This window comes from Dermacentor albipictus, chromosome 8 (genome assembly GCF_038994185.2).
Source record: "Dermacentor albipictus isolate Rhodes 1998 colony chromosome 8, USDA_Dalb.pri_finalv2, whole genome shotgun sequence".
In the NCBI taxonomy this organism is placed as follows: domain Eukaryota; kingdom Metazoa; phylum Arthropoda; class Arachnida; order Ixodida; family Ixodidae; genus Dermacentor; species Dermacentor albipictus.
The window spans coordinates 22,953,520-22,980,244 of NC_091828.1; the positions used below are offsets into that span (position 1 = coordinate 22,953,520).

The 26,725-nt window shown below is 46.5% G+C and overlaps 1 protein-coding gene across 1 annotated transcript in view; it reads left to right on the forward strand.

The window, feature by feature from the left end:
* LOC135912157 (uncharacterized) overlaps positions 1 to 26,725 on the forward strand; it is a 171,207-nt gene that overhangs the window by 109,803 nt on the left and 34,679 nt on the right. The window contains exon 5 of the mRNA XM_065444542.1: positions 22,860 to 22,954. Coding sequence (XP_065300614.1) covers positions 22,860 to 22,954 — 95 coding nt within the window. The remainder of the gene's footprint in view (positions 1 to 22,859; positions 22,955 to 26,725) is intronic.

Consider the following 26,725-nt stretch of genomic DNA (forward strand, 5'->3'; position numbering starts at 1 on the left):
CTTAATCTTGGCCCTTCAGAGTGGAGCGCGATAGCTTTCAAAGATCCCTGACTGCTTCTCACGCTTTCCGGCAACTTCAGCTTATGTAACGGTAATGTTCACTGAGAAGCGCTGGCGGCGAACGCTATTTATTCATAAGAACCATACAGGCCCTATGGCTGGGCATAAAGCAAGGGGGGCATTTCAAACGGTAAAGGCATAGAAGGTACAGGTTCCCAACAGGAACAGTGCTATAAAAAGATTGTCGTATTATGCAATATTCAAGGCACAGGGAATACAAAGCAAAATCTGCAGGCACAAGAGCACTTGTTCCCATTACCAGAGCAAAAGGAATAGTGTTAATGAAAAGAATGTACAACACGGCAAAAATGCGCAATAATTTACGCTAGACTGGGGATTCGTGAACTGTATTAAATGGGTAAAGCGTGAGTAACTGATAGCGGAACGGGTCGGAGCTAGACATGTAGGTTATCTTATCATTCCTGAGACAAATGGCATGAAGTAGTGCAGATGAATGAAATGTTTTTGTTTTACCGTATCTGTGCATGAAACCGAACTGATTATGTAGTCGGGGTCAAAAAGAGTGGTGTACTTGTAGTTGCAACCGGGTTCATTTATTATCGTAAATATATTTGTGGAATAAACATAGAAGATCGATGTTGCGGCGACTGTCTAATGATGGCAGTTGAAGGTCTACTTTAATTTGTGTAATGCTTGATCGGGCAGCTCTGTTTTTTTTTTTTTTGAAAGCATACTTAGCGCCAGCGAACAAGGACAGAAGGGAGACGACACTACAATGCGCTAACTTCAACAACTTGATATTCAGGAAACACTCCGCTATTTATTCCAGTGGCGCTATTTACAGTGGCGCCACCTCATTCAAATATTAACCCTCCAAAAAAGCCGTCTCCTTATCTAACAAGTGAACGAAGGGGCGCTAACACACGCGTCACTATTCCGACAGATAGCCTAAGCCTCAATGATATTTCGCACATCTTTATCGTTGTGCTTCGCAAGAACCCGGCAGTATCCATACACCGGCGCACAGCCGCATTCCTGACAGTGAGTTGACAGATGACCGTATTGCTTATTTCTTACGTTTAGACTATGTTCTGGCAACCGGTCTTTAAGACACCTTCCTGTTTGTGCAATGTATTTTTACCCACATGACAGCGGGAGCTCATAAACAACAGCTTCTACGCAACCTACTGGTGCTTTACTGTGTTTAGTAGAGCATCCGACAGCTGCCCTACGGTACGGGTCCGTTAATCGACATATTTTCGCGAGTTTTTCTAGCGCTGACAAGACTACTTTTGTGTCCACCCGGCCAGCCATGTTCTGAAGACCATGTGCCGTTCCATGCAGGTAGGGCACTACCGCTACCTTCCGTCTGCTTTCCGTCCGTTAGTTTGCAGCGTGCCGAGTTGTGCTGTTGGATCCGCACCTTTTGAGCAGCCCCTCTGCGACCGAAACCTATACTGACTCCGGAAAAACTGCTGCTGCTGCTGGTCCATAAGACTCGTATTGATATTATGGTGGCAAAATGTTTTAATGCATTTCCAAATCACAAGTTGGCAACGCTCCTCTTGACGAGCTTCGAGTGGGCGGACCGATACGACAACAGTTGCTTATTATCTATACGCTTATACTCTTAACAAGTGCGCCATTCCATGAACTCCAGCTGAATATCTAAGAAACGCAGTACGTTATCAGTCGGCTTTGCAAGCGTGACAGTAAGTGAACTAAGGCCTGCGTAAAAAAACTTCGTAAAGCCTGCCTATTGTAGAACGTGCGTCTGGTTCGAAGAAGACTGGATTGTCATCAACGTAACTGACAACTTTAACCACACTGTGCTACGACAAGCTACGCTACAGGTTTTTGTTATGGTGAGCTATAAAAATCTCGCGTAGTGTATGCGCAAAACGTGAATCAATGCAGACTCCCTGCTTTTGAATGAATGTATCATCATTCCATGCTGCGTACGTCGAGTGAAGGTAGCCACTAAGCATATCTAAAAAGCCCTAAACATATAAACCGGCTGAATTTTGAAATGAAACCACGCCGTACTCGTCTATGCACTCTTCTATGCATGGTATTAGTCTATTTTGAGGCAAGGAGTAGTACAAGTCCTTTATGTCAAAGGAGAAAGCTGATAAGCTTTTGTCAGAACTTTCTTTCAGGAGATCCATGATTTCTGCAGAGCTTATAACAAAAAATGTGTCGTCAATATTAACAATTCAGAGTTTTTCTTGCAAAAAAAGAGCAAGCTTTTTTTTGCCATGACACAGTTTCTGAAACTATTACCCTTAATGGGCAATCGGGCTTGTGCGTCTTCGCACTAAACATGATTCGAAGGTAACCAGACTTCGCGCTGTCAATTTTACGAAGCGATTGAATACGGTCTGCCTTCTTGCGAATACGCTTTGTTTCTAGCTTGATCTTTCTAATAGATACATTACAACACTGGTCGAACACAGAGGCAATCGCAGTGCAGGCTTTTCTATTTTCCGAGTTTCGGGCGGACACAAAAGTGGTCGTTTCAGTGCCAGAAAAACTATCGAAAATATGTCGATTAACGGACCCGTCCCGTAAGCCAACTGTCAGATGCGCTACGAATCATCGCAAAAAACCAGTGGGTTCCATAGAAGCTGTTGTTTATAAACTCCCGCTGTCCTGTGTAAAAAAATGCACCGGACAGACAGCAAGGTGTCTTAATGACCAGTTACGACAACATCGTCTAAACTTAAGAAATAAGCAACATGGTCATCTGTCAACTCATTGTCAGTAATGCAGCTGTACTGGTGTATGGATCCTGCCAGATTCTTGCGAAGCACGAAGACAAAGATGTGCGAGAGTTTACTGAGGCGCAAGCTATCTGTCGGAATAGTGATACGTGTGTTAGTGCCTCTTCGGTCGACTTGTTAGATAACAAGACGGCTTTTTCGGGTGATTAAGATTTGGATGAGGTGGCACCACTGTGCATGGGTTAAATAAGTTGGCATTTCCTGAAAATCAAGTTGAAGTTAGCGCATTGCGGTGTCGTCTCTGTTCTGTCCTTGTTCGTTGGCGCTAAATATGCTTTCGAACTCAGTTTACCAACATGCCCAACAAATGACAATAGCTGCCCCTCTTTTTCGGACAGACACTAGTTTGTTGATATGGAAGAATATATGTCCTGATGATATCATCTCTTACTTGACATAGCGGTGGCTATAAATGAACACGTGTTCTTTCTGCAACGCCGGAAATGCTCCTCGTCGTTATTGCGCATCAAGAGAAAGGAAACGCGCCGCCCTGAATGGCTAAGTTCAAGGGGACAGCTTGTTTTAATACTTTTAACGATCCTCTACAACCAGCTAATTGACATCTTGACAATGAGAGGAATAATTATGGATAGTTACTTGTATTTGAACAATTAACTCTGAGGGACTAAACATTACTAGCGGTTGCTCCAATACACATTAAACAACATGCACTTGCCCTTTTTCAAGTGGACTGGTACATGTTGATTTTCTTGTGGAAAATTTGGTGCATGATTGCTGGGGAAACCTGTATATGGCGTTTTTCAGCTTTAATAGGAGAATATGTCTGTGACAAGACAAAAATATTACAGCTGTAGTGAATTTAGGTGTGACATAATTTACCTGATACAAAAGTAAATTGCGTGCAAATGTGGAGTATGCAACTGTCACGAGGCTATGCGGTATGGCGCCGTAGTTACAGGAGTATTGAATATGACTAAATGTCTGCATGTAGTGGTTGATCCCAAACACAGTTGTGCTTGACCTCGCGGGGCCAAGCTATAAAGTATACCGTTGTTGAGTGCTTGAGTCACCCTTGTCGTGCTGACCAGGTTCCATCGTGACGAGACAAAGAAAGCTTTGCATGTAGGTTTCACTAGGCTTTTGAACAAATGTGGTCAATATGTCAAAAAAGTCGCGCGCGATGTTCTGAAACTGCCTTGTAAATCATTGTTAGCAAATAAAACTGCTAATATAAGATTGCACTACTCTTCAATATCAGACTGGGCATGGTAGCGCTGCTGGCACGATGAGCTCAAACCCGTTTGTTTTTGCCATACAGATCGCCGCCCTACTGCTCACACCAGCCGGGTACGAAGGAAAAGGCCGGGGTGTGAAAACAAACTCGACCTATCTTCCAGGGTATCTTGGATCCCAAGTGCCTACCGCGCCATTCTATTGGGATAAGCCCGATCTACAGCACCATTACAGTGCAACAACAACGCTGGATGACGTCACGGACTTCAGCGCCACCACAGCGAGGCTATGGGCACCATCGACCATAAAAGGAGGCGACAGACTGCGACGGACCACTGGGCATGGTAGCGCTGCTGGCACGATGAGCTCAAACCCGTTTGTTTTTGCCATACAGATCGCCGCCCTACTGCTCACGCCAGCCGGGTACGAAGGAAAAGGCCGGGATGTGAAAAGAAACTCGACCTATCTTCCAGGGTATCTTGGATCCCAAGTGCCTACCGCGCCATTCTCTTGGGATAAGCCCGATCTACAGCACCATTACAGTGCAACAACAACGCTGGATGACGTCACGGACTTCAGCGCCACCACATCGAGGCTATGGGCACCACCGACCATAAAAGGAGGCGACAGACTGCGACGGACCACTGGGCATGGTAGCGCTGCTGGCACGATGAGCTCAAACCTGTTTGTTTTTGCCATACAGGTGAGCAAACGTTTTGGGAAATGCCTAAAATCCAATGAATTGTGCCTAATTGTGCTGCCATGCCCAAGGCTGCTTTCAAATTTATGTGACTTTTGCGTGCATGTTTCTAAATTACTGCTTATAGCAGGGGATGTGGAAAGTAACCCTGGGCCTGATTATGATCAATTTTCCAAGCAGATAAAACAAATTTCAGACGACATTCGTGTTATTAAGGAAGAACGTCTAACATCCATCGACTTAAAACATGACAGCCTAAGCAATCTCGATAGCAAGGTTTCTACATGCATTGAACAAATTAATAGCCTCCAGAAAGCACTAATATCGCTTGAACTAAAAGTGGACGATCTTGAAAATCGCTCAAGAAGATCAAATCTAATTGTTTACGGTCTTCCCGAGGAAGCTAAGGAAAACGAAGGCTCACTTGAACACAAAGTGCACGAAAAAATTCTTAAAAGTGTCCTCGAAGTCGAGAATGTAACGATTGAAAGGATTCACAGATTGGGCAGCCAGCAGCTAAAAAAACCAGACCGGTTATCTTGAAGCTCCTGGACTACCGCGACAAAACACAAATCCTAAGCAACTGTTATAGGCTCAAGGGGAGCAGTTTTTCAATCTGCGAAGATTTTTCGTGGCGTGTAAGAAACATCCGGAAGAAACTGTGGAACTACGCGAAAGCTAGAAAAGAATCTGGGGACAAGGTATCGCTGTCCTACAACAAACTGCGTATCAATGATGTCCTCTACCGATGGGATGACGAAACAAATGATGTGGCCCTAATCCAAACGCATTCAGCTATCTCGAGCAAAAAAAAAAAAAAACAGGAAGCAGAAAGGCAAACAACGCGCACTCGGCGCAACGCGCCACGTCAGAAATAACTTTCTGCAATATTAATGCGCGTAGCATACTAAAGAAAACTGACTTCCTTGAGGCATTACTTCTTGGTATCGAACCAGATTTTGTTGCTCTAACTGAGACTTGGCTAACAATCGATATCAGGGATGCTGAAATCACACCACCAAACTACGTAATCGTACGGAAAGACCGATTAACACGTGGTGGCGGCGTCGCCTTATTGATTAAAAAGGACATCCCTTATATCGTATTACCTGATGTCACAGGAGTGGAAGGAATTTTTTGTAAACTAATATTTTCTACATGCAATATTGTCGTCGGCTGTATTTATCGTAGTCCCTCATGTGAGGTTGAAGTGATGGAAAGACTGTGTTTGTATGCGCAAAATAACGCTTTGGGGGCCAGACTAATACTTCTAGGGGATTTTAACTTGCCTGATGTGAACTGGCAAACATTTGAACACCACTCACCAAGTGCTGATATGCTTTTCGAACTTATGCTTTCGCTGAATCTGAACCAAATCGTAACAGAGCCCACACGTGTTCAAGGAACCACTTCCAACACACTTGATTTAGTTTTTTTGAGCCATCATTTTCCTTTAGAGCAAACGCACCTTGAACTCATTAATGGCATGTCTGATCATAAGATTACTTTATGTGCTGTACCAGCTCATAATACATTTTCTTCCCAACCACGCACCACTTACCCGGACTTCAGTAGAGCAGACGATACGAGTATTATTGACTACTTATCTAGCGAATTTACCGCCTTTGAAGAACTTTCAATACGTTCCACTACAAACATCGAAACATTGTGGCATGGTTTCAAAAAAATTATGTTTCATTGTATTTCTAAGTATGTACCTTCTAAAGTTAAAAAAACGAGAAAGCACAATCCCTGGATCTCACGTGACATCATTCATGCCAAACGTAAAGTCAAACGTCTGAAAAAATCAATGAAAGTAGCACCTAAACCTTCATCTCGAAGTAATCTTACTCTGGCTATCCAAGACATGAAATCTAAAATAAAGACAGCGAAGTCAAACTTTACACAAACACACTTCAAGGATTTCTAAGAAATTCACCAAGCAAATTCTGGAACTACCTTAATCCTAAGGCATCAAGTGATCCCCAAGTGTCGTCCGAAACTAGCAAACAAAGCGCTAATTCACTAAATAACTACTTTTCTTCTATCTTCACATCTGACGATGGGAAACTACCCCAAATTGACATCACCGGTAAGAGCACACTAAGCCCCCTCACCGTCACGGAGGCCGGAGTACTGAACCTTCTCCTAAACCTGGACACAAAAAAAGGGCCAGGCCCGGATAAAATACCCAACGCTTTCTTGAAAAGGTACGCAGAATGGATGACGAAGTACCTTTGTATAATATTTAACAAATCATTATCATCATCTGTTCTTCCACAGGATTGGAAATCCGCAAAAGTTGTCCCAATACATAAGTCAGGCTGCAAAGACGACCCGTCCAACTTTCGGACGATTTCGCTTACGAGTACCGTGTGCAAACTTCTAGAACACATCATACTAAAACATATAACCATTTTCTTAGACAAGGAGAGTATAATATCACCATATCAACATGGCTTTCGCAGAGGCCTTTCTACAATCACTCAACTACTGGAACTAACCCACGACATATCATTTAATATCGACCAACACAAACAAACAGACCCCATCCTACTCGATTTCTCGAAAGCGTTTGATCGGGTATCACACAAAAAGCTCATAAGGAAACTTCAGGCTACATTAGGTACAGGCCCCATAACTGACTGGATTTGCGACTATCTTACTAACCGTACCCAGTTTGTGGAAGTGAATGGACAGATTTCCCAGACAGCCCGGGTAACATCGGGAGTCCCCCAAGGAAGCGTTCTGGCTCCCGTTTTATTTCTAATTTTATGCGAAGCATATTACGAGAGCTCAACCCAGCTCCTCAGGCGCGGCGGTGTCGCCTTCAATACCACTTGACACCCTGACGTCACGACAGAGGAGAAGTGGCTTTGGCTCAACTCTTGCAAGATGGGCTGGGTGGGAATCAAACCAGGGTCTCCGGAGTGTGAGACGGAGACGCTACCACTGAGCCACGAGTACGATGCTTGAAAGCGGTACAAAAGCGCCTCTAATGAATGCGGTGTTGCCTTAGAAGATACCAAGCTGCGGTGGTGACGCCGCACCCTGCCGCGCTCAACGCCGCATGGAAGATGCCTTACACCGTAGAAGGCTCCGATATCACCGCCGCGGAGTTATCCGACGGCACATGGACGGCGTTCGAGATGCAACGCCGCTACCGACGCCCATCTCCGCCTGAACAACAACCTGCCGGAGCCCAGACGCAGGCCACGACGCTGTCTGCCCCGAATGCGCGGCAACGCGGCCGCCCTCCACCGCCGACCAGAAAGCGCCCGCTTCCCCGCCTGCCCTCGGACGACCTCAAGATAGTCCTTCGCCCGCAGGGCACACTCAACCTCCACACCGTTGGCCCCGCCCGGCTGGCTGTTGCCATTTACGCAGCAGCCAACGTCGACCAGCGCCTGGCAGTTACTGCCGACCAGGTTAGAATGCACCCCACTAACAACACAGTGACAGTGAGCACGCCTGACAGTGCTCGTGCAGTGTCTTACGCCAAGGTCCGCGCCATCACCATCGACACCACAGAAGTCCCTGTTGCCGCCTACGCCCCAGCCCCAGACAACTCCGTGCGAGGGATTCTGTACCGGGCTTACAGCTATGAAAGCGACGCCGAAATCTTCGCCGAGCTTCGGGCTCGCAATCCCGACATCCCTATCGTTGCTGCGCGGCGTATGGGCCAGACACGACACTTTGTCGTCACGTTTGCCAACACCAAGCTGCCCCGATACATGCAGTATTTGGGCTTCACTTTCGAGGTCTTCCCTTACAAGGGGCGCCCGGAGGCTTGTTTCAACTGTCGCAAGCTAGGTCACAGAACAGATGTGTGCCCACAACCGTGCCAACCCATTTGCCGCCGCTGCGGTGTGGCCCACGAACCTCAACCAGTCGGCCAACCACCCACTTGTCAAGCCACGTGCATCGTATGCAAAGGCCCACATCCCACCGGCAGTAGAAGCTGTAAATACCGTTTCGTGCCAACCAGCCGAGCTAAATCTTCCAAATCCTCCACGGACACTGAAACTGACCCCGGCACCTTGTCACGTGGCCATCAGTCTCGCTCTCGGAGCCGCGACCGCCAACAACGACCCCCAGGAAATGACGCTTTCCCACCACTGCGAAGCAGCGGCTCCAGTCACAACAGCCCTAGCCGCTCCCCATCGCGCTCTCGGGACTCCCGGGCAACCTCCCAGGTCGGGCCGGATACCAAGTCCACCAAACAGGTCGCGTGGAAGAGCCCTCCACCAGCCACAAGCCAACTGCCCGACCCCCAGGTAAGGGAACTGGCAGAAATGGTTAAGCAACTACAGCTACAGTTAGCACAGGCAAATGCTAAAATTCATAGCCTTGAGTCTGCACAGGCGCACCCACAACCGCGGCCGCAGCAGGTGGCTCGCGCTCCCACCTCCGACTCCACCAATGACCCCAACATGGACACCGACCAGCCCAAGTGCAATAAGCGCAAGGCACCTCCCCCCTCCTCTACCTCTGACCTTGACGCAAAATTCGAAACTTTTGACGCCCGCTTATCTAAAATAGAGGACGTCCTAAAACGGCTGACCCCCACTATCGACCAGCTCATTGAAGGCTGCACTAAAATGGCAACCAATATTCACACCCTAACCGCACGCCTCGACCACCTCGCGGGCCCTCCGCAAACTGACGCCCTCACGACATCAAAGCCCACTCAGTGGCCTGGTGCGCTTCCCTCTACCGAGAGTGCAGCCGCGCGTGCGTCTGCTGGCGGTATTATCAAAACCGACGTAGCGTATCCGCAGCGTCCCGAACCCTACAGGAAACGCGATGGCTAGCGCGTCCATCACAGTATGGCAGTGGAACTGCAGGGGCTTCAAGGAAAAGCGGAGAGCCTTGGAGTATACCCTGCAGGCCCAGCCATTTACACCCCACATTATAGCCCTCCAGGAAACATACACCGACACAAAACTCGCCAGCTATACTGCTTACAACCAATCGGTGGCGCCGGATCTCCGCCCGAGCACCGCCATCCTTGTACACCGCAACCTCACCGCCAATCAACTCGATCTTGACTACCCCGAAGTCCCACACACTTTCGTGCAGGTCCTTCCAAACAGCCGAACCGAATCCCCACTCAACATCTTAAACGTGTACAGCCCCCCAAGTGACAAGAGCACTAATGTAGCCACTCTCCTCCGCAAGGCGTGTGCGATCGCGCGGAACGAGATGCTACTTATAGTGGGTGACTTTAACGCACCACACGCCGAGTGGGGCTACCCCAGCAGAGCCTGCGGTCGTAAAGGAGCCAAGGTTTGGGACACTGCCCAGACACTGGCTCTGACGCTCCTCCTCGACCCCGAACGGCCCACCCGTTTCGGTAACAGCATCACAAAAGACAGCTGCCCCGACCTCACTTTCGCCCGCAACATCCCAGATGCGCGCTGGGACAATCTCGGTATGAACATAGGTAGCGATCACTATGTTCTCAGCACTACGTTCACAGCCACACACAGCAAGCGCCCTCGCCGCACATTCAAACACACCAACTGGGACGCTTTCCGGTACGTACGAACTCAGCGTCCGCAAAGCCCCATAGACGACCTCAACACATGGACAGATACTATGCTCCGCGACGCAGCCAACGCCACCTCCACAGTCACCCAGGAGGAGGGTGGCCCCACCCCAGATGCTAAACTCATGCATATGTGGGAAGCCCAGCGCAGCCTCCACGCTCGCTGGCTCCGACGCAAACACAACCGCCCTCTCAAGCTTCGCCTCGCTCGCCTAGAACGAGAGATCGAAGCCTACTCCACCAAACTTAGTCAGGAACAGTGGTATCAGACTTGCGACCGACTCGATGGGCAGTTGGGATGCAAGAACACATGGTTTCTGCTCAAGCACTTGCTTGATCCGACCCACACCAAGTCAGCATCACAAAAGAATCTCAACCGCGTCGTACACGCGTTTCCAGGCACGAACCAGGAACTCCTCGCTACCTTGAAAGACAAATACATAAACACCTCCGCCGACATTCCCACCCCCTTAAATTACAAAGGCTCCCAGAACCCAGACATGGACAGAGACATCATGGCGTCGGAAGTCCGCGCCGCTCTCAACCGCATCAAGACCACCGCGGCCGCCGGCGATGACCATATTACCAACAAAATGCTCCGCAACCTGGACGACCAGTCGGTCGCAGCACTTGCGGACCTTTTCAACCACCACTGGCATGAAGGTCGCCTTCCAGACTCCTGGAAGCATGCCAAGGTAATCTTCATACCCAAACCAGGCAAACCACTCGATATGGGCAACCTGCGGCCCATCTCGCTCACGTCTTGCCTGGGGAAGGTTATGGAGCACGTAGTTCTGAACAGACTCCACACTCACGCAGACAAGGAGAATCTCCTCCCCCCCCCACGATGTTTGGGTTCCGGGCTGGACTCTCTGCCCAAGACATCATGTGGCAGATACAACACGACATACTCGACCCGGGTCCCATCCGGGCGACACGCACCATTCTCGGCCTCGACGTCAGTAAAGCGTTCGACAACGTGTCGCACGCTTCTATACTGACCAACCTCTCACAGATGAATGTAGGCACTCGCACCTACAACTACATTGCCAACTTTCTTTACAACCGCACTGCTGAACTCCACATTGGAGACCTCTGCAGTGACAAAGTCACCATGGGCACCCGGGGAACACCACAGGGAGCTGTTTTGTCCCCGTTCCTATTGAACATTACTATGCGGGGCCTTCCTACACTTCTCGACACCATACCCCACATTAAGCACTCAATATACGCCGACGATATTACCCTCTGGACAAACACTGGCTCGGACGGGGAGATACAAGATTCACTTCAACAGGCAATCGACACCGTCCACACTTACGTACAGGCAAACGGTCTCGTTTGTTCGCCCACCAAGTCTGAACTGTTAGTTATACGAGACAGACGTGTTCGCCGACCCGTCCCCGACCCTCAAGAGCCAATCACGCTTCACATTGCCACCCACCCCATAGACCCCGTACAGACCATCCGCGTGTTAGGCATGCTGGTTCAGAACAACACGCAGAACTCGGAAGCCATCCAACGCCTCCGAACCACAGCCCACCAAATCAACGGCCTAATCCGCCGCATTGCCACTCGCCGCAGGGGAATGCGGGAGACCGACCTCTGCCGCCTTACACAAGCCTACCTCATTAGTAGGATTGTTTACACATACCCTTATTACCACCTCCGCCGCAAAGACGAAGAGGCAGTAAATAGCATCATCCGCTCGGCGTACAAGGCGGCAATGGGACTGCCCCAGTCCGCCAGCACACAGCGTCTCCTTCAGCTTGGAGTATACAACACCCTCACAGAGCTGATAGAGGCACACAAGACTGCACAGGTACACCGTCTTTCTCGCGCCGAACACGGTCGTTACATTCTTAATCGTCTCAATATCAACCCTACAGGTGACATCCACCCCACTGCTCCTCTCCCGACTGGAGTCTTCAGTCGGCTAGTCATCAGACCCATGGCCAAGAACATGCTACCCGGCCGTCACGATAGGCGCCGCCAACTGAAGGCACAAGCCTTAGACGTCACCTACTCCGCCGACGAACATGCCATGTACGTGGACGCGGCGAAATGCGACTGTAAGACATACGTAGCCTGCGTAGCGACGCCAACCACCACTCTCATCAGTGCCGCTACAGTGCGCACACACTCCTCCACCGCTGCCCAAGAGGTTGCGATCGCGCTAGCCATCGCGGATCCCCGCACAAGCACGCTTCTCAGTGACTCTAAACAAGCCATCCAAAATTTCTCAAAAAACTCACTCTGTCTCCCCGCCGCACACATCCTCCGCGGTTGCACTCTCGACAGAACTATAAGCTTGGTATGGGTACCTGCTCACGCGGGGAACTCTGGGAACGAAGGGGTCGACCGTTTAGCCCGAGGCCTAACTAACCGGGAGGCCGGCCCCTCGAACCCAGATGCGCTCGCAGAGGCCCCCAAATCCTACGCTGAAATTACAAACTTCTATAAGGAGACGAGACGCGTGTACCCGCCTCCCCACCCCGACCTCGAACGAGCGCAAGCCACCATGCTTCGCAGACTGCAGACCGATTCAATACTGAGTCATTCTAGACTATTAACGCGATAGCGTTAAGGAGCTCGTGTCGCAGAAAAGCCGGTGTCGTCGGCGTCGGTGTCGGTGTCGGGTGTCGGCGTCGGTGTCGGCGTCGGCGTTTGCGCCCAGCGTTGACCGTGAGCGATAAATCACGGCAGGCACTCCATAAATAAAAAGCAACTTCCAAGATGGGCTGGGTGGGAATCGAACCAGGGTCTCCGGAGTGTGAGACGGAGGCGCTACCACTGAGCCACGGGTTCCATGCTTCAAAGCGGTACAAACGCGCCTCTAGTGAATGCGGTGTTGCCTTGGAGGCGTGCGTCGCTTGCTCAGGCGCACATTTCAATGCCGCGCCGAACGCTGCGTTGCTCGACGCTCACCGCGTCCGACGCGGGGCGCGTAGTCGCTGCGCCGAAGCCCACTGTCTTACATCCCTTGGCGGGTCGACGGGAACGCTGTCGCGTTCCACTCTTGAAGGCGAAACTTAAGCGTCCTCCAGTTTTTTTAATCACTTGAGGGGATTATGACCCCGTCTGCACTAAGTGCGACCATGGAGTGTTCGCCACTCGGGCACACATTCTCTGGGGATGCGAGGGTAACCCTCCCCCACGATCATTACTGCCAGCTCCCTCCGAGGAGTGTTGGAACCAGCTGCTGACAAGGCAAGACAAGAAAACGCAACTCGCACTCGTTTCGTGGGCCCAAGACGTCGCCCCCATCTGGGAGCCACACTAGGCCTACCTGCCCTAACTTCCTACCCTGCAGTGGCAAAATAAAGTTGTTTCTCTCTCTCTTGCCTTAGAAACGAGCTGTTTCTAAGGCTCAGGCGTGCGTCGCTTGCTCAGGCGCACATTTCGTTGCCGCGCCGAACGCTGCGTTGCTCGACGCTCACCGCGTCCAATGCGGGGCGCGTAGTCGCTGCGCCGTAGCCCATTGTCTTAAGGCCCAACCACACGCGGTGAATCGTGCGCGCCTGGCTGCGCGTCACGCGTCTGCGAGGCCGTACGCGCCTGTCCTACGCGTCTAGAGAGGGCAGACGCGCAGGAAACGCGCGCGTCAAGGAGGTCTTGATCTTGGGCGTCATTTTGAGCGTACTTTGAGCGTACGCGACGGAAGTGGTAGCTTGTGCACCGACGTCACGTCGGCCGCATGTACACTTCCGGCGGTTCGGAAAGGTTGTTGAAGTTTCAGAATCGTGCGGAGACGCCGGGGGTCGCCACTGGTTTTGTGTCGATAGATCACAGAGGCTATGGAGGCGATCAACAACGAAGCGCTGATCGCCTGCGTTGAGGCTCGACCTGCGCTTTGGTAGCAGGCGAAACACAAGCACCACTAGAACAAGCACTTGACGAGGTGGTCGTGGATCGTCATGCCCAACGCTGCCGAACAGGTGAGTGCTCGGAATTTTATACGGGCGTCATAGCGGAGCAGTTTCACTCGCGATCGAGCCCGATCGGGGTCGGATTTGATGATCACGATTGCCTGTACCGCGCAATATGCGTAGAACCGATCGTGATCGAGAAATTTGATCGCGCTCGATCGCCATCGAAAGCCTAGCTGTGTGGCACTGGTATAAGCTGCCTCTCTCATCAGCAGACTCGCAGATGTCGAAAACGCGTTTCATATGTGCAGATGACGTTATCACAGCGCTGCAGAAGTGATGGAAGTCCCTGGGGAATAAATTTCGGCGCCTGGGAAGACGTTGTCAGAAAGGAAAGAGCCGCGCCGTGCCAGTCGACGTTCACAGCGACGTCATCTAGCTGTTTTTCGACCAGATGAGGTTTCTGCGCTACACAATTGAGTGTAGACCGTAAGTGATATTGAAATTTCCATCTTTGCCGGCGTGTTAAAAATGAAACACGGGATTTTAGTGCTTTCCCTTTACCACGTTGACCGGCGATGCCGTATGTTTGTATTATAGCTGGCAATGCACCGCACTTATGGGAATCGACTCAAAATAGTGCTTACACAAGCAAGTCGACGCACAGTATGCATTATATTCAGCTTTGTCTAATTGGCGATAAAATATTTGTGCTGCATCGCCGCTCCGATTATCGCATATTTCGTTAAGTGTGATCCGGTAAGGGGACATAGAAGCAGTACAAGAATAGCTTTGTATATTTATTTATTTAGGTACCCACAAAGCCAGCTTGGCTTTGCAGTGGGGAGCAGAGAAAGCAGAAAAACAGGTACAAAATAACAAGTGAAATAGCACTTAAAAACCTAACAATAAAGCATAAGACAGAAGTACAGAGAATATCACATACAAATTAGCAGGATGAATAAAAAGAAAAGGGCTTGCATGATGTACACACAAAAACAAAACACAAAACATGCAAGTAGTTTTTTTTTATTCTGTGCACTGATCCTAGAAGGCAGCGTGCAAGTCAATGGTCAGTGTTTAACTGAGTATTAAATGTTGCTATATTCACGTGTACCTTGGGCACTTCAGTGCACAGTTTTAATTTTGCATTTTGCTGCTTGCCAGCAGTGTGCAAATCGGTGCATCATCACAGACCCTCAAATATTACCTAGCTTGCTTAGGGATTCATTCAGTGTCATCATGCTGTAGGAATAAATGCGCCGTAGTACTGACAACATTGTCAGCTGTGTAATTGATAACTCTTTTTGTGTCTGCTCAGCAGTGTCCTTGCTTATTATCAGCCTGTGGTTATTCTGCAGATCTCAGGTGCTGTGGTTATTGGTTTAAGCGAAGCTTTCACGATGTTTGTGGAGAACGCTGTTCCTGCTTAGCAAAATTTCCGAGGAAGGACTAGATGATCCAGTTTAACACATTCGCACTGTGCAAAAAATGATTATTGAAATTTTACATGCCAAAACCACGATCTAGTTACAATATTTTAATTGGCATTTGCATTACGTCCAGTACTGGTCACTCGTGCAACACAGTAGCCAGTAGTCAGCTGGGATGACAATGGTTCAATGTCTACATTAATATCAGTATGAGGCGAGCTATTTGGCAAGACAGTAGGAGCAGCGGTAGGAAAGTCCAGAGAAGAGGCAAAAAAAGCTTGGCTGTAAGAAACCTTCTGGAAGGGTTTGCTCGCTAAGGTCAGCTTTGCTGGGCCAAAACACCCTTTACAAGGCAGATGGCAAGAAGACAAACATTATTAGATGTAACTTCCTAAATACAAACAACAAATGCACTGACTACTACGTACACAGCTTCACACTGTTTAGACGTACATTCAGTTAAGAAAAACAGTTTAGGATGAGATGAAGTTTACAAACAAGTGAAAGGAAAACAAAGTTACAAGCCAAGAACGTTTCTAGTAGAAAAACTAGAACAGGAGAGAGCCTTATGCTAAAGCAAGACCTAACAATACTACTACTCTATGTTTAGAAAGTGCAAGCATAGGTCTTTCAACATGAAATTTATTAAGTGGTTTTACTGAGTAAATGTAGTGGAATGCTTCCTGCTAATTATTTCAAAACTGAAACATTCCAAATATCATGCACTGTTTTGAGTAGAAGTAATCACCAGGCTTTAGGCATGTAGATCTCGTAAGAACTGCTTAAATGCATCACAAGCAAAAACAGAAAAAGATACAAAAGCTACGCTTACGCGCATGCGGAAACTGTTCATTCTGGTTGTGTAGGCAAGCCACTTTTGTCCCTACAAAACTGATTCAGAGCTTCAGTGTACTCTAATAAAATCACACACTAAAACAAATGTGGACGGATTTGAGCCTTCATATATTTTTGCATCCAGACTGGCACATTATTTACACATTGACAGTATGTGCAAACCTTATTACGCTCACATGCAGGATGTCCGCCAACCTTCCACCAGTGCCCCCATCGAGTGAGGAGGGAAGTGCTGCAGACATCTTAACAAAAAATGTGCCAGTTTTCCGATCTGGCAACACTTGAAGTGCCATCACCGTCAAGTGAAGAGTCACAAGCGCCAGCATTGGCTCTGTCTTCGGCGTCGCATGAGTCTGTGGAGTCTCAGGACATTTTCGAATCTCTTAAATCACCGATGTTTCAAGAAGTTCTAGTTCCTGAGGATTCTGAGGCACACCACAGCAGTCCGCAGTCAGAAGCATCGCTGGCTTCAGCAGGCAGTCGTAGGCTGGATACGTTAGGAAGCATTGCTTCTGAAGCAAAGTCAAGGGGGAGGAAAAGGAAAAAGAAAGATTAGAGTCAGTGAATATTGGAGGAATTAGGCAATGTTTCAAGTGCAATCAAAAGATGCAAACCACAGGACGACCTTGAACTTTTGCCCTCTCTCTGCTCAAACACATTAGAGAGGTCAGTGAGGATACGCATCTCGACTTGAAAATTAAATTGATGCAAGTAGGAGAATAATTCAAAGATTAATGTTTTTTAATGTATACTTTTTGTGTAATAAAGCCAAGAGACAACGAAACAAAAGGAAATCATTGATGAATTTAATTGCTTTATATCGAAATGGAAAAATAAGGAGGAAAATGAAAGTATATGAAAAGGTAGCTTCCCACTAATGGGAGACGAACCCACAGCCTTTGAATTATGCTTGCATTGCTTTACCAGTAGAGCTGCAGCAATGGCTATCCCTCTGCAAACTTTCTTGGGCCTGTATGTGCATGTACTAGATCTCACCCTGGTAGTGTTAGCCAGTGCTACTCGTGCAAGAACACTCCAAGAGCCTAATCTAGTACACATAAACATTCTATGAAATTGATGGTGGAATAGCCTCCAGCTCAATTGATTTTCGTTTTAGCTTCCACCAGTGGCAAGTTATATTTTCTCCACTTTCATTTCCCTTCTCCTTGTGATGTTGACATTACAAATAAGATGACAGTTATTTTCCTTTATGCTTTATATACGTTTCCTTGTCTGTTGTCATGTCAAAGCCCCTCAGCTCTTCTTTTTTGTTCATTTTGCATTGTGTTGTATCCATATTTTTGTGCAGTATTCAAGAATTTCATAAAGTTGATATCTGTGGGCCTGGTTGGCTGGCCATTGCTGCTGTAGAGATGTGTGAACATGTTTTAGCAACACACCTATGATAAAAAAGCACTGACTTGCAACTAAAGGTTTGTTGTTGCAAGACAGACGTTTATCGCTTTCATCTGTGTTTACTCATTCAGCCTGTCTTGCAGCAATGAACCTTTTTGAGTTCACCACCTGTGCATGTAGAGTTTATTCATGCATGTAGAAATGCCTGTACATGCCTGTAAATAAAAAGAAATGTAATGAACCTTCAACCAGACCCCATTGAAAATTTCGGTTATATACTGCAAGTTGTAAAACCTGTCCGGGCGTTCTAGCAGCGCAAGCATTTTTCAAATTGTTTTATTATTATTAGAAGAGGTAGCAGAAAGGGAAAAGTCTTGCCACCACATAGCCAGGAGGCGAGGTTCACTGCCAACATAGACTTCCTCTACCTCTCCCACAACTATCATCCACAAGCCACATTCCTTGCATTTTTTTCTTTGTGTTCTGTGGCTCAGTTCCAGAGTTGGTTTTGCATGTTCTGCATTGGATGTTTGGCCAAAGTCTTTGTACGTAATCAGTGACATTGAAGGCAGTGCGTAAATGAGACACTTATACATGTGAACCTGCTTCTCTGGCAGGAAGCAGGGCTACCTGACGGGAACCGTGAACAACGTGTGAGCTTTAAAAAATTTCTTAAGCTGAAAAAAATGTGAGAGATTTATGCGGCTGTCATGCTGTTCTGCAGTTAATACTTTGCAGGAACGATTGCCACTATATGACTTACACACCACTGCAGAGTCTAGCTGCCTCAATCCCCACACAGTAAGTCAAGGCAACATCTTTTATGTCTTACCGGGATGCCAAGTAGGTTGAATGCAAGTTGAAAAACAAATTAGTACGCATGTCTTGATTGTTTGAATACTAATTATGATGACATGATTTTTCTTGACAATGATCTACATGGCTGTAGGGGCCCTTTTCGGGTGACATACGATCAAAATTCCTTTGTGTAGGTTAGCTACCACCTTTGTTTGATACTAAATGTGCAAACATATCTCAGTGCATGTTTTACAGGTTACGCAAGGTCAAAAGCACTGAGGTAGCTTTTGTGCGATGCCAGTCGATGGCAGTTTTTTTTAGAGTTAGCCGTAACTGTTACACTGGTGATTCAGTAAGTGGAAACTTTCAGTCTCTGTGATCATGCGATCATTTTTTTCTTGTATTTCTTTTCACGCGCATTGTCAGTAACATCATTACTATTTCTGGTTTTGTATCAGCATTTCATGTCCCATTTTTTTATTTGTTTATGAGTTAATAAATGGTTAGTTGTGTATAATTCTGTATTCTGTGGAAAGAGAGAAATAAAGATGATTATTAATATATTATTATTATTATTATGTATTAGTATTTTTTATGCATGCTCATTGTCAGTCGTTTCCTTCTTTCTTTTGTTTTGCTTCAATGTTTTGTGACTCCTTCCTGATTTGGCTTCCAAAAGGCATGCTAGTAATATGTAAATAAAATAAAATAAACGATACGTTAAATGACAAAGAAACGGTGTTCTGTATTCCTCCAATCGCACATTATTACTCTAGGGGCAACTGTCCGTTACCAACCTCAATTCTACAGCAAGTCATCCTCCAGGCTCCAGGGGTTTCTCGAATGTGGTGCTGCCGTGTGAGGTCCTCTGCTAAAAAGCTCAATAGCTTGTCCAAGAGCTGCGGCGCCTTGCGAAAGAATTTGTAGAAAAATCCGTGGTCATCCTGACGTATCCGTTGCATCTGTAAAAAATGGTGCATTATTGCCTGGCAGCAAGACCATGCCCTGCCCACATACACGCGCAGGTATCAGGAGCTGTACACTTTTCACTGACACACACGTATAGCCACTAGCCATCATTAATTTTACCCTCTGCTTTGTTTACGTGCTTCAATACAAACAGTGGTTCGGCAAAACAGGAGAGCCAGTCAACGGTATATTAAAATGGTGCGGCCACTGCCAAGAAACTTCGAAATTAGTCGCACAGAATTTTAACCTGCCCCTCAGGTCACAATTTAATTACATAACACTTCATATTCTACAGTCATACTTCTGAGAGACAGGAAATATAGGTAATCGCATCTCGTCCACAAGCTTCATAAAAGACAACCAACACGTGTAAAAAGGTGTTCTTTAATCTATGTGCTATACTAATGGCACAAATATACCTAGCAGTCCTAAGCTTTTTGTAGGGGTGTGCTAATACCGAAAAGTAGATTTAGAATCGAATCAAGTGAAGAAGAAATAATCTGGATATCAAATAAAATATCGAATAGCAGAACATGTGTTACAAAACTTTATCCTTACAAATTTTGTGCAAGAAAAGAGGGTGCTACACAAGCTCTGTGTAAACAGTATGGTCTACTGTTAATAATGAAGGGAGCTCCTAATTAGTATTACTGATTGTCTGTTAAATAGAATCAAGCGCTTCTTCCCCTGTGAAGCTGAACAGTTAATGACCGTATGTCGTAAGGCATACACGGGTTAGACAGACGGCGGTTGAAACGTCGTGAGGTGTCGTCACCACGTATCCAATATACAATCTGTATGCTTCCGGCGGCTAATCAGCCCGATCTTTGCCTATGCTTTCGCGCTTTCCGAACTACACCCTGCTCTTGTCGTTCCCCCTGTTCGCGTACGTCACGTTATCGTTTCGATCGGTGCTGTCAACCTGGACGAACCTTGCACCGACGACGCGATGCTGTTCTGCGAATCGGGCGTTCGCGCGCTGCGAGTACGATCCCCGCAGTACTACTGTAACCCTTTCATTTATGCGCGCACTTAAAAACGCTGATAAGTAATTGCTGTCCTAACGAAGATAAGTCCCCATGTCCAAACACTGGCTCCTAGTTCTACCACTGTAGATCATCGAAAGGAAAGAAGTTACTCACAGCCGTAAAGTCCTTCTTCTTTACGCAGTTGAAAGACTGGCCGGACCCACCAACGTCGGCGCAGAGGCCGCAGGCGCTTTCTGCGCTCCCGCCGCCGTTGCAAGAGCAGCAGCAGCAAAAGCTTCTTTCTCATGTGGTGTACATTGCGGGGAGAGAACGCTGATGCGGCGAAGCAAGCGGCTAAGCAAGAGCTCGGCAGCAACGTCGGGCGTGGTCGCGCGCAGATGTCAGCTGCAGTTGTGAGCAAGCAGACGCTATCGCGCGTGATGTTGATAATTGACGTAACTTTTCTTGACATAAGGATGTATATATAGGAACAGCGTGATTTATCAACTTAAAAACAATGTACTAGCTCTAACATTGATAAATTAAATGAAAATGGCTAGCCATAATGAAATTAAAGATAAACTTTTCTCAAAGCCAAAGACGACCGTTTCCGCCATCGCTGGGCCGCTGGTCTGTCAGCCCTGTGCTGCGCTCAGCGAAGCGCGCACGTGTGCGCGTATCGTGTGGCTGGACGCCCTTCCCTTCATCACCCGCGTACGCGCACGCAGACGCGTACGCTTACGTGTACGCGTAGCGAGACGCGTATCCCGGGCTGCGTGTGGTTGGGCCTTTACACCCCTTGGCGGGTGGACGGGAACGCTGTCGCGTTCCACTCTTGAAGGCGAAGCAGAGTAACGCATGAGTTGTTTCTTCGTCTAGCCGAACCAAATATAGCCAAGCAACAGCAGTTCACCAGGCTAAACAGTGGTTCAACAACTAAAATAAAGGCTAGTATGCTTCGCATCCTGGGCTTAACCTTACCTAAGCCACAGCCATTTTTATTAATGACCTACCCGCAAAAATCACAGGAAACATTAGGCTGTTTGCAGATGACTGCATCCATTATCGAAATATTAACTCGTATGATGACCATATAACATTAAACAACGACTTGAAAGCTGTGTCTAACTGGTGTGCCCACTGGCAGATGACCATCAATACTAAGAAATCTGCTGTTCTTTCAATCACCAGAAAAAAAATAACTCGAGCTTTACGTATACCGTTAACGACGTGCCACTAATAAGAGTTCATGAACACAAGTACCTCGCATTAACGTTAACACATGACTTCAGATGGAACTCACATATAAATAATGTCACAGCAACTGCAATGAAACGCCTTTTCTTTCTTGGAAGGCACCTCAGACTAGCACCACCCGATACAAAACTTCTGGCTTACAAAACTTTCGTCAGGTCAGTCCTTGAGTACGCAAATGTTATCTGGTTTCCACACACTAAACAACTAATTAAAAAACTAGAAGGTGTACAAAGGAAAGATTTACGGTATATATACAATAAACATAAATTAACAGACTCGCCCACCGAACTACTTAACAAAGCCGGAATCCTAACAGTACAAAACCGAGTTGTACTAGCCCGTTCTAAACTTATGTACCAGCTTTTACATAAGAAGCTTAATATTGATACCTCTAGATATATCTCCAGAAATGAAACACGGCCGACGCGGCATAAAAACACACAAACACTCAATGAGCATTCTTTTCATACCGATTGCTTTAAGAATTCCTTCTTTCCTTTAGCGATAAGAGAGTGGAATAAACTTAGTGAATCCATTAGTAACAGCTCCTCACTTGATACATTTGCTAATTCAGTGGAAGAACACCTCCTTGCCTTACAGCTCTGACACATAGCCAGGTTTGTTGCCAATCTTCATAGCCTAACACTTTAATCTATGAGTGTGCCTTTTGTATGATGCATCATACGCATGACTGCATCCTGTTTGTCATGTTCATTAGGTATTGTATATCACATGTGCTTTCAGGTGTTTTTTTTTTCTCTTGTTTGGTTTCTTGTTTTCTCAGATTCTTCCTTGTTATAGTATATTGTGCCCAAATATTGCATTTGTGATGAACTACTTATTTCTTTTCTTTAGTGAAACCAAAACCTTTGCAATAACACACTTATGATTATATAATCTATTTATATTCTTTGTTCGCAAACACTACCCTATGTACTTGCCCTTCCTGTTATAATCCCATGAGGGATTGACAGTATGTGAAAATAAATAAATAAATAAATATTAGTGCTGCTGTATGTGGGTTACTGCTTCAGTGGTAGAGGCTCCTTGTGCCTTCTGTAAGTATACTTATACGTAATTTATGACATCTTATTTTTCAATGCAGCATTTACTGCGAAAGCAAAGCGTATGTTTCATATCGTCTGGCGGCTACGCTGTCATAAAAGGCCGCTTCAAGACAGAGAACACCAAAATTAAAGGGTAAGCGAATGTCAGCAATATGTGAAAGGAGCCTTATTCAGAGTGTCAACGGGATGTTATGTGCAGAAAGCGCGACCTTAACCGAGTGACCTGCTCTGCTTCAGTTGCTATACCACACTGTATTTTCTCGGCTGTGTAACGTCGCGTTTAAATTCTTTTATTGATCATATGCAGACAATTACTTGGAGTATGGACTAAAGATGGGGCCCCCTAATTCTCGTAGTAGTTGTGAAGGGTGTGCATATATATATATATATATATATATATATATATATATATATATATATATATATATATATGTATTTATATATGTATATGCATAAAATGCATAAACAGGGTATAACCCTGTGTCATATGCTGTTATATAAACACTAGAGCGCGTGCTAAAACAGAACAGTGTGTGCTTACAAATAGCGTACATTTTCATTGAGGAAGTGACACGAGCATAACAGAGCGAAGGTTAGTTTTCTAGCTGATAAATGACTTTTGAACTGTTAGATCCGTTGGTATCTTATTCCAGAGCTGCGGTGCGGCATGCGAGAATGTAATTGTTCCATAATCTGTGTGGGATTTAGGAACGGTTAGCGTTTTCCAGGTGAATGATCGTAAAAGGTATGCGGTATTCAGATAATTATTTTTTACAGGACTATCGCGTAACTATATGCATGATTTCGTAAAGAAAAACGACAATGGAATAATCACTGCAATGTTTCGCGGGTAGTATATTCATTAATGGGTACGCGAATGTGACTGGGTCCAATCTTTTTAGGAAGAGAATAGCTGGAAGCACTTATTTATGGCTGCAATAACTGGCAATAAAGTGGTGGGGTACGTGAGTCCATATATGGTAATAGCTTACGTAATATGCCAGTTTAAGAAAGTGACATAAAGAAGACAGAGCGTGTTGGAAGGAAAAACGTTACGTAGTTTGCACAGTATTGCGTTTTTCTTATAGACGGTTTGTGTAGAGTCCTGGATATGCTTATGTCATTTTGGTTGACTGTCGTGGTGGTCGCCTAAAAATTTCGTCTAGTTAGCGCTTTGTAAAGGAGTGTTGTTGAAGTTTAATTATTTATAGTTTATTAGTCGGATGTTTCTTGCAGCGAGAACTATACAGTTACGTTTCCGTGTGGTCGCCGGAAGACAGATTGAAGCCAGTCAGGTAGTTTTAGCAGGACATCATTGCCTTTTTTGTAAGGATCTGTGTCCGTAGCAGCTGTCAGCAAAATATTGGTATCGTCTGCGCATAAAATGCAGTCTTATGAGAGGTAGTTGTTTAAATTGTTGATGTGTGCTAGAAACAGAAAAGGACCTATTATGAAGCCCTGTGGAATGCGGGTGTTACTTATCCTTTGGGATGAAGACATATAGTTAAACACTGCGTGCTGCTTCCAGTTCTTCAAATACGTGCTAATCAGGCTTAAAGGGAAGCTGAAAGGTTTTCCAGAAAAAATGAGTGAACATCTGTACATAATGGTTTTCAACCCTCCGAATTCGAATATCGTATCGAAATTGAGCGAAAGAAAGCGCAAATATATTTTATTTTGACGAAAAGTGCAGCAGCGTAACACGCCCAGCTCGCGCGTCTCGTTTCCGCCTGTGATTGGTCGGGCGCCTCGTGACGTCAACTCTAGTAAGCGACCGCTGCCGCTACACATGAAGCGCGGTGCCAGGTAGTTTGGTGCTGTTTTTCTGAGACAGTAATGGAAAATTTAGAGAGACTGCATTTTTCTGAAGAGTTCGGCGTTACTCCCTACGTGTACGAGCAGATTGCGAAGAGCCGGCCTCTCGAAGAAGCAAACGATGCTGGTGCGAGCAGTGCTTTCGACGCGAACGAAAGCGAAGTCTTGTGATCTCCTCGTGTTGGAAATGCTCTTTGGTGAGTATGTTTTTTGCAAAGCAATCTAGTGATCTCGCCGATCTTTCGCCGATCTAGTGAGCTCGTTTCCGGTCAAACAACTGTAGTGTTGTGTTCTTGCATGTCTCCTCATGGAACGTAAGCGGGGATGCGATCGTCGGCATTTGTGCGCTGTCCAAAGCTGTCGGCAATCTACAAAGACGGTTTAAACGCGTGAAAAGCTTCCCGGTTCATGCAGTACGTGTAGTGACGTTCATCTGTGTGCCATCCGCACACTACTCGTAACCGAAGTCGTAAAGGCGGCGAATTCCGTCGGCTACGTGAAACGGTCGGTTTCTCGCTGTGCGCGACAGAAGGGGGCAGCATAGCGTCCTGGCGTGCGCCGGCTTTCCAACACATACAAACTCTACATTTGCACTGCGTTATTATGGTAGCTGCTAGCAGGCTGTTTTAAAACACTCGTGCAAATATAAAATTCGCGGCGCTTTGCGACGAAACCTGTGTCAAGGGCGGGAGATAAACATGCACCTTCCCTTCAGCGTGCTAACACGAAGGAGCTCGCAGTAAATCGAAATCCAGGTTTGGTCGAGTTCGTGTATTCATAAGGCCTTCCAACACGAGTTATCATCAGTCAGTCCGCACTCGTGCCGTCTTTGTTTTCGTTGCTCCGATCTTTTCGCGATGCGTTTAGAAAGCCTGCTAGTGGCGAGTAGTCCTCTCTCATTCTGTGGCCATACACAGCAACTGTGCAGGCCGAATTGCAGGGCTAACCTTGAAACGCTTTTTTAGTACGGTGCCATTTGCTACCGTTCTCGTACAAGCGCCGTTTAATTCAGGCTTAACGCCTCACTGTTACCAAAAACCGGTACACCAACGCAAACTCCATTTATCTGAAAAAAGCATTGTAGCAATCACTAGCTTGATGCTGCGCACGTTGACTACCACTCTACATACACGCAGAGGCACCAACAAAGGAATGCAGGGTCGATCCAAGCAGATTACGATGGCACGCACGCAGAAACAAGCACGGTCAGGACCAGTCGGGGACGCTGCGAAGGAACGAAACACTAGAGTTGACGCCACAACACCGCGGTTTCCGGTCTCCGCTCGCATCGTCAGCGTCAGCAGCAGCGTGCGGCATTCGACGGGGGGCGGAGCTACTGCGCAATTTTAACCGACGATTACGTCGCTCCTAATTGAAAAAAAAAAACCCCAAATTTTACCTACATGGTTTATAAGGTTCCCGCATGCGTATATGAGCGTCTTATTGAATTCGACAGACTCTTCAGCTTCCCTTTAAGGGTGCTCCACAAATACCATACTTTTCACGTTTTTTTTAGTAATATGTCGTGATTCAAAAGATAAAAAGACTTGACAGTCCATGAAATTGTTCATGGTTAATAATTTTCTTTCTAAGTTTATTTAGTTTTTTTTCAACAATGTTAACGCTATCTCAGCAGACTTTTTTATATATCCGTATTAGGCTTTAGCATAAGCACTTTGCGCTGTGAAAAGTTATCTAGTCCGGCTAGCAGTACTTTTCATCAGAACCTTAAGAAATGGGGACAATGCGAATATTGGTCGGTAATTGGACATATTCATCTTATTCCCTTTCTTAAACACTGCCACAAACTTGGAAATTTTTACACCGTCCGGAACGACCCTGAAATGAACATTTCATTAATGACATGTGAAATGGGTTTGCATGTAATAACCGAACAGTGTTTTAGTAGTGGTACAGATACCAAGTCTAGTCTGGTTGATGCATTATCTCTTAAACGGAGGATTAAGTTGTTGACTTCATGAGGGTCAGTAGGCTTAAGAAAGAACTAGAAGGGTTACTTGTTACTGTGTCTGATTGTAATGTATGCGAGTTATTTACAATTAAATTATTGGTCATTCTAATAAAGTAG